We start from the raw sequence: 13607 nt of genomic DNA on the forward strand, positions 1-13607 counted from the left end.
GCTGCCTCATCCCCTGGACAATTTTGAAATGCAGGTATGAAATGCTGGATTGTAGTACAATTTTTGGTCTAAATTTTGGTGTGTGTGAGGGGATATCCCTGTAATTTTAGAGGGGTAAGGGGATTCTCCATCTGGAAAATTTTGAAATAAAGGTATGAAATGGTGGTCTCTGATGCATATATTATCTAAATTTTGAGGTACTGGAGGAGTACTCCCCTCATTTGAAGGGGGTCAGTGGGGTTTCCCCCTGGAAAATTTTGGAATAAAGGTATGGAATGGTGGCCTCTAGTGTATATTTGGGCCTAAATTTTGAGAAAATATACGTTTGGGTGCAACTTTACAAAAAATTAGGGACAATTAGAAAAAATAAGGTTTTTTTAGGAATCTGGCCCTTTTTGAGTGTTTTTTTAGGAATTTTAGGGAGGTCTAAAAAAAATAAGATTTTTTAGGGATTTTAGTGCCACTTGAAAGCCTGTATGTAACACCCCTTACGTCTTCTAGCAGTAAAATGTTAAGATTACAGTATCTTTAAAATAATTCTATATTTGAGACAGCATTTTTGTGAAGATTACTTTTCTAATTCACACCTTAAAACTGATTTATCACTACTTAATTGTCCTAAAATCCCTTTAATAGTTAATGTATACACTGTTTATCTATTTCAGATGGGGATTTTCAAGGGAAGAAGGAAAAGGGAACTTTTCCTTACATCTAAAAACAAGAAAACATATGAAATGTAATAATGTAAGTTTGTCTGTCTGCAAGCCGCGGAAATTTCTACAATAATCGATGTTATCAACCTATCCTACGCTATACCCAAATAACGTTACTCAACAAAATACATGTAGTAACCTCTTCATCTGTATACGGTTTCAGATTCTACATGTATATAAGGTCTGTTGATTAATCATATTTTAATCGATTGGAATTGAAAATGTTTTGTACCCACTTTTCAGAAAGAATTGTGAAAGTAACGTCGTCTGTTTACAATGACCTGCAAACGACGTATTAAAACAAAGGGAAGTAACTTTCAGGATCTGAATTTAATAATAAAAAAAAAATCTACTCTATCTTCAAATTATTTCCTAGACACAAATGTTTGAAATAAATGTTTGCATCTATTTTTCTTGACCTGAATTAAAAGTACACCTAGTTTGTATTTAAGTAGAATATTTAAAGGTTAGAAATATTAAAGTTAGAAATATTTCTACATTAACATTTTAAACAAAGGAAAATATTAACTTTGACTACAAGAGTCCGAAGGGTCTGTGAGTATTTTGTTCTTTTTTCTTGGTTTCATAAAGGTAAATAAACTATGGTCGTGTTTTTCTTTCTTTAATAACATAATTCCTTGCAGGAAAATTACCAATAAGAGAATATTGGTGTTTGTTCCGATTGTGTCAGCAGTTCGTACCATTGAATGACGTAAAAGCGCCACCACTATTGTATAGCGCCATCACTAGAGTTATAGCGCCACCACTTTTAAAAATCCTGGTATATTTCTTCTAACCTGAGATCCTACTATTCATGGTGTGTGCGTATATAATTATTTATTATTTCTACACTATTTGTATGCGCAGGTATGTTCTTATAGTGTGTCTATTCATCGGAATGGTGTTCGAATACTGGCCGGTATGAAAATGTGCCACTGTCAGATTCGGGAGAAAAGCACCTGGCACCACAATTTGCATAATATTTTAATAAAATTACAACCAACCTGTAGTAAAATGGTTGTTACACAGAACTACATTCTCCGATTTTCGAAAAAAACTCTATCAATAAAAAAATTAGATAAAATATAAAGTTTACTCACGTGTTTACAAGTAGAAACGGGCGATAGCTGCACCACGGAAATGTCGATAACTCTTTTCCTTATCACCACAATTTGGTGGTGGCGCTAGCGTTTAGTAGCCGTGATACAGAATGGTAGAAGACATTGGTATCAAGTGAATTGTCTTCCTCCACCATCAAAGCTGGAACGTCGCCTTATGACCTATCATGTGTCTGTGCGACGTTAAACCAAAAGAAAAAGTGGTTCATGCATTGATAATATATTGTTTATGTAAAAATTACGAAAAAAAGCAGATACCTTGATAGTTTCTCTCCGTTCCTTATAGTATGGTACTTTTTCTCTCGACGAATACTTAAAATATTCGGATAAAGTTGTCTCCCTTTGAAAATGAATGCCATTTGTACTTAAAATATTCGGAAAAAATGTCTCACTTTGAAAATGATTACCATTTGTAAAGAAATGTAGATAAACGATTGAGGAAAACTGTGTCCCACCTTGTTATGCGAATTTTCACCACTCGCACGCTATTGCAAATCATCAAAACGAACATGTGTAACAGTTCTTTGAAAATGGTGAGTTTTTAAAGGCGTTTGACTGTCCGGAAGAGAGGCCCCTTTAGGTACGCCTTTTCCGGAATTTAATGTTTATATCAGTATACTAACACTTGTTTCGTTAAGTAATATACACATGTACATGTTTTGCATGCTGTTCAATTTTCATGTCAAACAACTCTTTCTTTCTATGATTTGGTGTTGTTTGATTTTTGTTTCTTAATGCCTAATTTCTCAATGCCTAATTCACCGCCTCGGTAGCCTAGTGGTAGAGCGTCCGCTTCGAGTGCGGGAGGTCGTGGGTTCGATCCCCGGCCGCGTCATACCAAAGACGTAAAAAAATGGTATTAGCAGCTTCCTCGCTTGGCGCTCAGCATTAAGGGGATAGTGCTAGGACTGGTCAGCCCGGTGTCAGTATAATGTGACCGGGTGGGGTATCATGCCACGTGTCTACGGCGTGATATTCCAGTGAGGTAGCACATTGTGCTCACTGCTACAAGTAGACACCGTCGTTTATATGACTGAAAAATTGTTGAAAAGGACGTTAAACCCGAACACACACACACACACAAACACACACAACACACACAATGCCTAATTCTCAACCTTAAACGGATATTCGTTTGAATTGATTTTAAAATCACGTTATCCCGAAGAATTTCCGACCTATTTCGGAAAAGCGATAAGCACGAAAGTAGGACAAAATGACCACCCATGCCAGTCTATAAAAATACAAGAACAGTCATTCCTTCATTGTTCATGGTTAATTATAAGGAATATTGCACGGCTATCGTTATGTTTAGTAGTATATTTCAAAATGTTTAGTAGTATATTTCAAAATGTGTAGTCTTTTTTAAGATTTATGTGTATTCATTTGTCTTTATTTTGCACCTTTAACCTCAAGCAGGCACAATCTATTTTAGGTATATATATGTAGCTAAGTACGTAGTCTGAAAAATATTTTAGATATTATTTTCTGAAAAAGAGTAACTTGAGCTGAAAAAAAATCCTGGAAAAAATATCTGGAAAATATGGAGACAACTCCGTTAAATCTTTATTGTAGGCTTAAAGAGGCATCACAAAATAACTGTATATTTGTGTTTCCATGATGGTAATTATATATGCTTTGCATGAAGAAAATCGCGAAGAAGTAACAAGGATATAGTTACAAATTGGCAGTGTCATAGATTAGGCCAAGGCAACGTGTGTAATGTTTTAACATTTTATTGAATAGGCCATACCAAATTGATGTCGTTCGTCGGAACTACCGCATCAATAATTTCATTCCCGAGAAAAAAAAATAAAAATCACCCGCCCGCACGTACATAAAAATCTCCGAAAAAAAAATTTTTTTTCCGATTACGCGGTCCGGAATAATAACGGCAAAACAGGTTTTATCGCTGTTTTAGTGCGTCAAAGTGATATTGATCGGATTTCATGCGTGTCCCCGTAATACATGTAGCTGATGACCCAAACTCAAAAAGTCAGGAATTATGATGTTGTTCATCATTTGTTTTAAATCTAGAGTGTCTGTGCTAGTGCCACACATGGCTTTCGATGTGCCGGTAGGTAATGAAGTAGGCACGTTCTACTTTTGTTCAATACAGTGAAAAGAACGAAGCCCGACTTGTAAGACGTGCACGGGGATGCAGTTAAAAATATTTGGAATTATTGTTCAGATATAAAGTTTTCAAACCATTTGTTATCAGATGTTTAGTTCAATATATTAGATCTAGAGCCCAAAGCTGAGGCCGACTACTATCTTAAAAAAATGTTTGATCACAGATCCTGACCGACCTATAACACTGTCTCGGCCCAAATCTTTTTGAAGGTAACTTCTTTAGTACAGCAGTCAGATATTCTATCAAAACACATTTAGTCAATTTAAAAATTGTTTAGCCTTTCAAATAAGTAATGTAGATATGAAAATAATTTCTAACAAAATCTGTCCTTTTGTAACCCCAATTTTGCCTGTTTGTATATTAATTGGCTGTGAATTGATAGAACGAAAGAAACTGAAAAAAAAACAGACCTCCCGAACTCTAAATTTCTAGTTCAGTCAAAGCACAACAAACAACACTTTTAAGGGTGGCCATATTGGGATTATTCTTTGTCTGTCATGTTATCATTTTTGCCTATAATGAATCTCTAGCACAAAAACATAAGCTAGCCTGATCAGTTAAGAAATTATTCCAAAGGGATTCGAGCAATGTCGAAGCATCTGTATGCCCAGCTCTGTTTGGTCTCACTGGTCAAGTGGTTTATTACTTAACCTCACCTCTATGGGTTGGAGTTCCACTAGGGGTACAAAGTTGTTCATGTGTCGAAGCCATCTGTGTTTCAGAAGAAATGTTATTCCACACATGTGCCTGTTTTGTCTTAAATATTCCTCATCCTGTGCCGTTAAATAGGCACGCCTTCAGATTAATATAGAAAATTCAAAATTGAAAATAAGACACTCTTCCCTTAGTAATTATAAATAAAAAAAATAACACAGTGATTCAGTGAGTTTTGGCAAGAATTTATTTGCAAAATCATTCATGTAGTCTTTAAAACATATAGAAAAGCTATATACTGTGTTACCCACACTTTAAATGTTTGATTTCTGTGTTATTTCTAAAGAAATGTTAACTTCATGTATAACCATAACCGCCTCCTAAAGGGTCCAAGCTGGGAAAAAAAATTAAAAAAAGCCCGCTCGCTCCATGTAAAATCTACCCGCCTCTGAAAAAATCAAAATTGAGAAAAAAAAAAATAAAATAAAAATTTCGCTCGCTCGCTCCTATTTTTTTTTTGAAAATTATCCGAAGAACTATTAATCAATTTGGTATGGCCATAACTGTAGCAATATGTACAGAAATCAGTGTATTTATTGAATTTCAATCACATTTTGTTTCTACAGTGTAAGATAGTTATTCATCTATGTTTTTGAAACTATGCTCAAAAGAGATGACTGAATATGTTTGAAGGTAAAGTGGTAAAAAAACACATTTATTCAGGAATGGCCTTACTTGTCAACCTTAAAAACTTGTAGTATAACTATACATCACCTGTATTTCAAGAATGATTTTCATGAAGGTTTTGTGAATGAAAAAAGTAGGTCACTAGGTCGGGTGGGTCTTTATAGAGGCAACACAAAATGACTGTATTCTTTTGTATTTCCATGATGGTAATTATACAAGATTTGCATGAAAAATATGAGTTATACAATAATTTAGTTTCAAATTGACAGTGGCATATAATAGGCCATGACAATTTGTTTAATGTTTTAATATTTTATTGAAATAATGAAGTAATATATAAAAATTAGTACATTTAGTTAAACGTCATTCACATTTTCTTTCTACAGAGTAAGGCATTTCTTTATCTATATTCTTAAAGCTATGCTAAGAGACTGACTGAAAAAGTTGGCAGCTAATGTTGTTAAAACACATTTATTCAGGAAGGGCCTAAATTGTCCACCTGAAAACTTGTAGTATATAGCTGTATATTACCTGTATTATAAGAATGAGTTTCATGAAGTTTTTGTGGGCAAAAAAGTAGGTCACTAGGTCGTGGTGGGTCTTTAAGTGGCTATGTATATAGTATTTCATGCAAAGCATGAACTTTTTATCTCTAAAGTCACGATAAAAATATATGATTTGTGACAATGACTGTAAAGATTAGCACTTTACAGCGAAGAAAAGAAAAATATATAACGATCAAATCGTTTAAAGGCCTGGGGAAAGTGTGAACATTTTGTGTAAAATTTGTCAACAAACAGACGAATTTTCTAAAATATGTTAAAACCCACGCGATTTGACAATGCAAACTTTGTTAAGAAAGCTATTACTGGAAAGAGAAATGATCTCTGCTTCCCGTATATATGCATCAAAGTAAATGGGAAAATATCTAGAAATATGAGAAAATCAAAGAAAACCATTGCAGGACTGTTAGATTCATGGCTGTGGTATCATGTATAGCAAGTAACATATAGATAACTTACTTTTCCATTGCAGTTGTGTATTTTAGACAGGGTTATGATTATCAAACGGTGTTCACTCAACAATTTCACTCCCTTGTTTCCCATGTGAAAAAGGGGCTTAGGATAATCCTCCAATATCTATCCAGCGAAAGCCTTGTTACCTTGCTACATACCCTCTTTCGACTGCTACGCACAAATAAGCGCGTTATAGGTGTTGTGGTGTCTCAAAACCAAAGTGACAGAAAAACGGGAATTGTGGGCGTACGATAAGGTCCAGTGATCTCGGATCGGCGTCATTTGATGTAAAGTTAATAAGTTTTCGGACGGTTTGTAGATGAACCAAGTGTATTCTGATTTTGTTTAAGATACAAGAAGTAAAAAAGAGTAGTTATTATCGAATGTTCAGTATTCGTGGTCCCAACGATTATGGGCATCACGAATACGTTGATAACCAATCAGATGCTCCAAGTCACTGTTGGTTATAGCCCTTGAATCACCCTCGCCAGACCAACGTTTGCCGTGGTAACAAATTATATGTTTAAACGAAAAAATCATGTGCCGTCATAATATGAAACGGTTTGATGATTGTTACGTATTTAGAGGTTATTTATCATTTTGATTAACAAGATCTAAAAAGATCTTATTTGATATCGAGAAATTTAGCATGCTCAAGTTCCTAAAGGCGAATCATGCATATTTCACATAAATACCAAATAAAAAATGTTTGTGTATATTTTACAGATTGTACCACGAAACTTGTTGGGATGGACAACAAGATGTACGCCTGATGAAATGGTGACACATTTTCGTTGAAAGCGCACAAATGACAACGTTATGAATCTGATAAAAGACAACATGCTGTAATTAAAACAGAGAATCTACTTTCGTCACAAATATACGAAGTTCTTTTTTATTTCTCATGCATTATCTTTTGAAATGCCTTCTGTTTATACTACATTTCTATTTACTGTATCTTTGGCATCTGCACTGAGAAGGAGTTGTGTAGTAGAAGATAAAGACACGGTAAAATGTAATTATTTTCCTAACAGTATTTCAGATGAGATATCGCGAGTCAGAGTAGTGGACTTTATAGGACCTAATGAAAGTATGGTAATAGACAGCACCGATTTCAACGCTGAAGGCTGGAAAAACGTAAAATACTTGGAAATCAGTAATTCATTGTCATATTCGAATTTGAAACTTAAAGCTAAAACCTTTTCTGACCTGAAGAGGTTGGTTGAATTGCAGCTACATCTAGATCATTTCCATCTGGATTCCGATACGTTCGTGGGTCTTAAATCGGTCAAGTCATTAGATTTTAGCGATTGCTTTAGAGTAAGTTTTGGTACATTATTACAAAGTCTGAATGGAACAGATAAATTACCGAGTTTAACTAGACTTACAATGTCTAGGTTGAATGAGTACCATACTCCGAATACGATTGGTGAAAGTTTTGGACAAATTCTACAACAAAAAAGACTGACCTATTTAGATATGAGCAATACAGGGATAACAGCATTTCATTTTGTTATATTTAAATACTTAAGGCATTTGAAACTTTTCAATATATCCGGTTCAACAGTTGGTGAAACTTTTACAGATAACTTTGATTTCTCTGACCTCAAAAACATCGTTTTTGACTTAAGTGAAGTAATTTTGCCACAGAGGATGAGACCACCTCCAGGAAAACTTGTTATTTCAAATAGGGTTGTGAAAAACACATCAGTTCACGCTGTGGGGTTCGTTCTCTTTAAAGAAGCTAAAATCGTCAATTTGTCTTCTATTATACCTACAAGAGCTAGTATCTGGGTATATAATACTACAATCGTTATAGATAAACCTATACAAGTTCTTGTTCAGCGTATAATAACAAAAGGCAACAACTTAAAGTATTTAGATTTGCGTGTAGACCATTTCTGCAAAAACTGTATTGTGTCCAGTTTAGAAGAAATAGACTTCTCGTATAATGGACTACAGTTCATAAATCCTTTACTAGCAAATTTTGCTCCAAACATTAAAATATTGAATTTGTCCTTTAATCAGCTTTTTAAAATGGCAAAAAATAATGACTCTTTATTTAAAACTTCATTAAACTCGTTGTCACATTTACAATATATAAGTTTGTCAGGAAACAACTTAAACACAGTCCCAATGAAAATGTTTGGTAGCAATGTTGATTTAGAGATAATTGATCTATCCAGTAACAAATTGCGCCAGGTGACGTTTTTACTGAAACATCTAGAAAATCTTCAAGTTCTCGATTTACGAAATAATTTTATACACATTCTTGATGAAACATCAATAAGTCTTTTGGACTCGATATATCATATACCGAGACACAATGGCAGCTATTCTGCAGTATATCTAAAAGGTAATAACATGTCATGTTCTACATGTGACGCTAAAACTTTCATTAAATGGCTACTAGATACAAATATAGTAAACATTACCTCGCAAAATCTTACTTGCTCTAATGAAGATGGAAAGCAAATAACAATTGAACAGAGTACTCTAGATCTACTGCAGGACTTATGTTACTTTGAACTTTGCAATGTTGTCATATGCCTCTCAGTTACGGTTTTGTCAGTTCTAACGGCTTTTGGTTCAGTTAAAGCATGTAAAAAATGGCACCGTGGTAAAGTAATTAAACGACTTCAAGATGGTCATGGAAAATACAAGTATGCTGCACTTCTTGTTTATCACCATGATGATAACACATTTGTTGAAGATTACGTAGCTGGACCGCTGGAAACTGAAATTAAAAACGTCAAGAATATAACTAGAAACCTGATAGCAAAAAGCGAAGACGTGTGTCCAGGACATAATTTTATTTCAGAACTAAATGAAGTTATAAATACAACGCCAGTTGTTATCGCTATCGTGTCAAGAAATGTCTTTGATGATGCTATATTCAGCGTCGTCATTGAAGGAGCCAGAGATAATGGAAAACCGATCATATTTTTTCTTAAAATTGAACCGTCTGGCCTTGATAGGGAGAAATTGACACCTGGAGTGAGACAACTTCTCAAAATAAAACCAAAATTCGTATGGAGACAAAAAAACGAAGAATATATTATGGAATCAACATGGCAAAATATTTGCACTACCATTTTAGACTATGCGTAATAGGTAATATTGCTGTCGAATTTATTGGTGAGATTGTTAATAGGTCAGAATATTTCTATAGTGGATTACACAAAAAAGGAAAATGATAGACAGCAAACCTATATTTTGTACAGACACTACTTTAAGGATGATACAAAATAACGTCTTTTGGTATCCATCGTACGGATAGCATGTGGTCCGTATATTCTAGGTACACATGTATTCAGCAGCATCGACTATAATTGTAATTTGATTTATTACCTTTAAATAATATTCGCTTTTCATTTATAGCAAATACGTTTCTAAAGAGGTAGGTTACCTTACTATTTGTATGTGCGCATGTCCAACCGGAAGCTAATGTGACGATTTACGACGACGTTCAAACTAAATGTGATTATCCACTCTTCTGAACATAAATCATCTCCGTTATGATGCTTAATGGTTTATTCTTGCATAAAAACTACTTTTTTCACTGGATCCGCCCATTTATTAACGGGAGAAAAATCGTGTGCAAACAAGGCAATTCACGTGCTGTTAATACCCGATTTTTATTTTTGAAATGCTTTGCCAGGGACATATGTATGCATTTTTGCGCACACTGATATTTGGCATCTGCGTCTTGTTTCTTCCATAACAACCTCTTCTTGTAGCATTATAGATACAATGTAATCCATAGTATGTTTAGCTGTATCAGTTTCCAACCCCAAACGTACTGCCCCCATCAATGTACGCACTAGCTTCTCTAGAGTTCACTCCCTTTACAAAGCGCCTGTTCAGTTATTGTAAATAACTGTGAATAAATAAGTATCGCGTGTAACTTGTGCTATTGCTCGTTTTTAGCTCGACTATACGAAGTATAAGGAGAGCTATCCTACTCGCCCCGGCGTCGGCGTCGGCGTCTTTCCGCGTCCCCACCTTGGTTAAAGATTTGGTGCACTTTCTCTTTTTTCAACTTATCTCTGTAATTACTTGATGGATTTGATTCAGTCTTGAAATACTTATTCCTCATCATCATCCACATCATCTGACATAAGGGCCATAACTCTGGCACCAATATTTCATGAATTATCCCCCCTTTTCACTTAGATTTTCAGGTTAAAGTTTGGATGCACTTTCACTCTATCTCTGTTATTACTGAATGGATTTGATTCAAACTTAAAATAGTTGTTCAACATCATCACCCACATTATATGACACAAGGTGCATAACTCTGGCACCATTTTTCATGATTTATTCCCCCTTTTTTACTTAGAATTTCAGGTTAAAGTTTGGTGCACTTTCACTCTACCTCTGTCATTACTGAATGGATTTGATTCAAACTTGAAATAGTTGTTCAGCATCATCACCCACATCATATGACACAAGGTGCGTAACTCTGGCACAATTTTTCATGAATTATTCCCCTTTCTACTTAGAATTTCAGGTTAGAGTTTTATGCACTTTCACTCTATCTCTGTTATTACTGAATGGATCTGATTCAAACTTAAACAATTGTTCAACATCATTACCCTTATCATATGACACAAGGTGCATAACTCTGGGACCAATTTTTCATGAATTATTTCCCCTTTTTACTTAGAATTTTAGGTCAAAGTTTTGATGCACTTTCACTCTGTCTCTTTTATTACTGAATGGATTTGATTCAAACTTAAAAGAGTTCTTCAACATCATCACCCACACCATATGACGCAAGGTGCCTAACTCTGGCATCAATTTTTTTATTAATTATTCCCCCTTTTTACTTAGAATTTTAGGTTAAAGTTTTGATGCACTTTCACTCTGTCTCTGTTATTACTGAATGGATTTGATTCAAACTTAAAATAGTTGTTTAACATCATCACCCACACTATATGACACAAGCTGCATAACTCTGGCACCAATATTTAATGAATTATACCCCTTTTTGCTTAGGATATACTTATATAGTGTTTTGATACATTTTATCTTTACCTCTCTTATTACTTTAAGTTGATATTTTTGACATAGACTCAGACTATTGTGCAATATCTTCATCCACAATTGGAGTCATTAAACACTCCAGTGACAGCTCTAGTTTCCTCAGATGTGCCCAGTTTCACTATCCAGCATCGAAATAGTCGAGCGCGCTGTCTCCTGTGACAGCTGTTGTTAGGAATCATATTTATGATTTTGGTAAGTGTCAGTCTGTATGTTTTTATCTAATTTCTCGAAGAATTTATATAAACAGCTTGGAAGCTAAACACTATGTTCGTACTCATCCGTACACCAACAGCTTGTCCGTACTCAATATAACTCGAATGTAAAGTTATTATTCTTGAAATTGTGATCGAGTCCAAAAATTGTGAAATGATATAAACAATTATTGGTAATTTTATGTTTGTAATAATGAGAGATAAACAAATCGCTTAAAAACCTTCAGGATGTACTTTTGATAGTGTTGTTTATTTCCGGGCTCTGGATACGGATATTTAAAACATGTTTACCGTTTCCAAGAACAAAAGGAATGGTAAATAATAAATGTACCGGAATCGTCAAGTCATCACATATGAAAACAATACATAAATCGTCGTGAAATATTTTTTTATGCAAGAAAAGCGACAATACACGTTTGTTTTGTGTACTAACGTCTGCAGAAGCCCTTGGGATATGTTTGTGACCGAGACCGAAGGTAAGGTCTCGGTCACAAACATATCCCAGGGGCTTCTGCAGACGTTAATACACAAAAAAACGTGTATTATCCCTACATTCTAATAAGACGAACAATGCTTTAATCATCACAACGATATTATGTTGACGTCTAGTCAACGTAATATTTAGCGACATGTACACATCAAGAAATAGCGCTTTCAAATTTCATGAAATATTTTACTTAATAACATGTTTTAAACGAAATGTCACATTGCACAAATGTGTTGATCAATTAACACACATGCTGAATAATTATTCGCTTTGCTGAATAATTCGCAATAACTTTCGCTAGAACTGAACTCTGAACTCAAGACGTATTACCTTGGGAAATTATTACGTCAGACGTATAACCGCCCATCGTGTATAAATAGTGATGAAGCACAGATTTGCTATAAATCAGTTCTTAAATAATGCAGAAATAATGAATGAAATGCCGGAGAAACGCTTTAAAGCAATGTTGCCTTAAACTGACGTCAAAACGTTACGTGTCAGTTACCGCGCAATATTAATAGCTTTTATTTTGAAAGTACATGTACGTAATTCTGTGCATTTTCTTTATTTGAATTATTTTCAAACAACCATTATTTACTGAAATATTTTTATGAGTCTTTTGCTCTGAATAATAATTAATATTTTGCTTCTTTTATGTAGTAATATTAAAATGTTATGCGGAATATAAGAAAATGGATGACGGTAACCAATGTTATTTGGAATACAGTTGGGTGAAGGTTACTTGTTGACACTGGTCTATTTAAGAACACAGCTTCGGCGTTTTATCTTTATTTCATTAATATCTATGAGAATGATAGCAGCATGCTGAACGATTTTTCCATGAAAAATGCCAGACGAAGAGTGCTGCTGTTATATTTTAAACTGTGAAATTTGTTTGAATAAATGCAAATTTCGCGAAAATATAACTTACGTTACAAATAATATGTTTTAAAGCTACATGAACAAGAAGTATAATTTCATTCAATATTTTTAGATGAAAATACGACAAAAAGAAGATATTAGCTATTTAAAACATCTCTTTTGCCATGGTGACTTTAAACTTTAAGAAAAATAAGTTCCGTGTAAAGTGCTTGTTATTTTGCTAATAATATACCTAAATATTTCATGCTGGTCATTAACAGAACGTTACTGAAGCCGTCAAACCCCATTTTTGTACATGGTTGATTAAAAATGAGAGAAAATGCGTAGCCATGGAAACACAAGCCCTGTGACATAGACACTTTAAACTTATATTAGAAAGCTAACGTGCATACTAGTAAAATTATCAAATATCTTGAAAAATGCCAGACGAAGAGTACTGCTGTAAGTATTTTAAGCTGTGAAATTTGTTTGAAATAATGAAAAATTCACGAAAATATAACTTACGTTACAAATAATATGTTTTAAAGCTACATGAACAAGAAAAATAATTTCATTCAATATTTTTATAAGAAATTACGACAAAAAGAAGATATTAGCTATTTAAAACATCTCTGTTGCCACGGTGACTTTAAACTTTAAGAAAAATAAGTTCCAT

The 13607-nt window shown here is 34.2% G+C and overlaps 1 protein-coding gene across 1 annotated transcript in view; it reads left to right on the forward strand.

Moving 5' to 3' along the window:
• LOC128547974 (toll-like receptor 5) overlaps positions 1-11979 on the forward strand; it is a 30148-nt gene extending 18169 nt beyond the window's left edge. The window contains exon 2 of the mRNA XM_053522090.1: positions 7049-11979. Within this exon, the coding sequence (XP_053378065.1) occupies positions 7244-9433 (2190 nt within the window). The 5' untranslated portion in view covers positions 7049-7243 and the 3' untranslated portion in view covers positions 9434-11979. The remainder of the gene's footprint in view (positions 1-7048) is intronic.
• The last annotated feature ends 1628 nt before the right edge of the window (positions 11980-13607 follow it).

This window comes from Mercenaria mercenaria, chromosome 1 (assembly GCF_021730395.1).
Source record: "Mercenaria mercenaria strain notata chromosome 1, MADL_Memer_1, whole genome shotgun sequence".
NCBI lineage: Eukaryota > Metazoa > Mollusca > Bivalvia > Venerida > Veneridae > Mercenaria > Mercenaria mercenaria.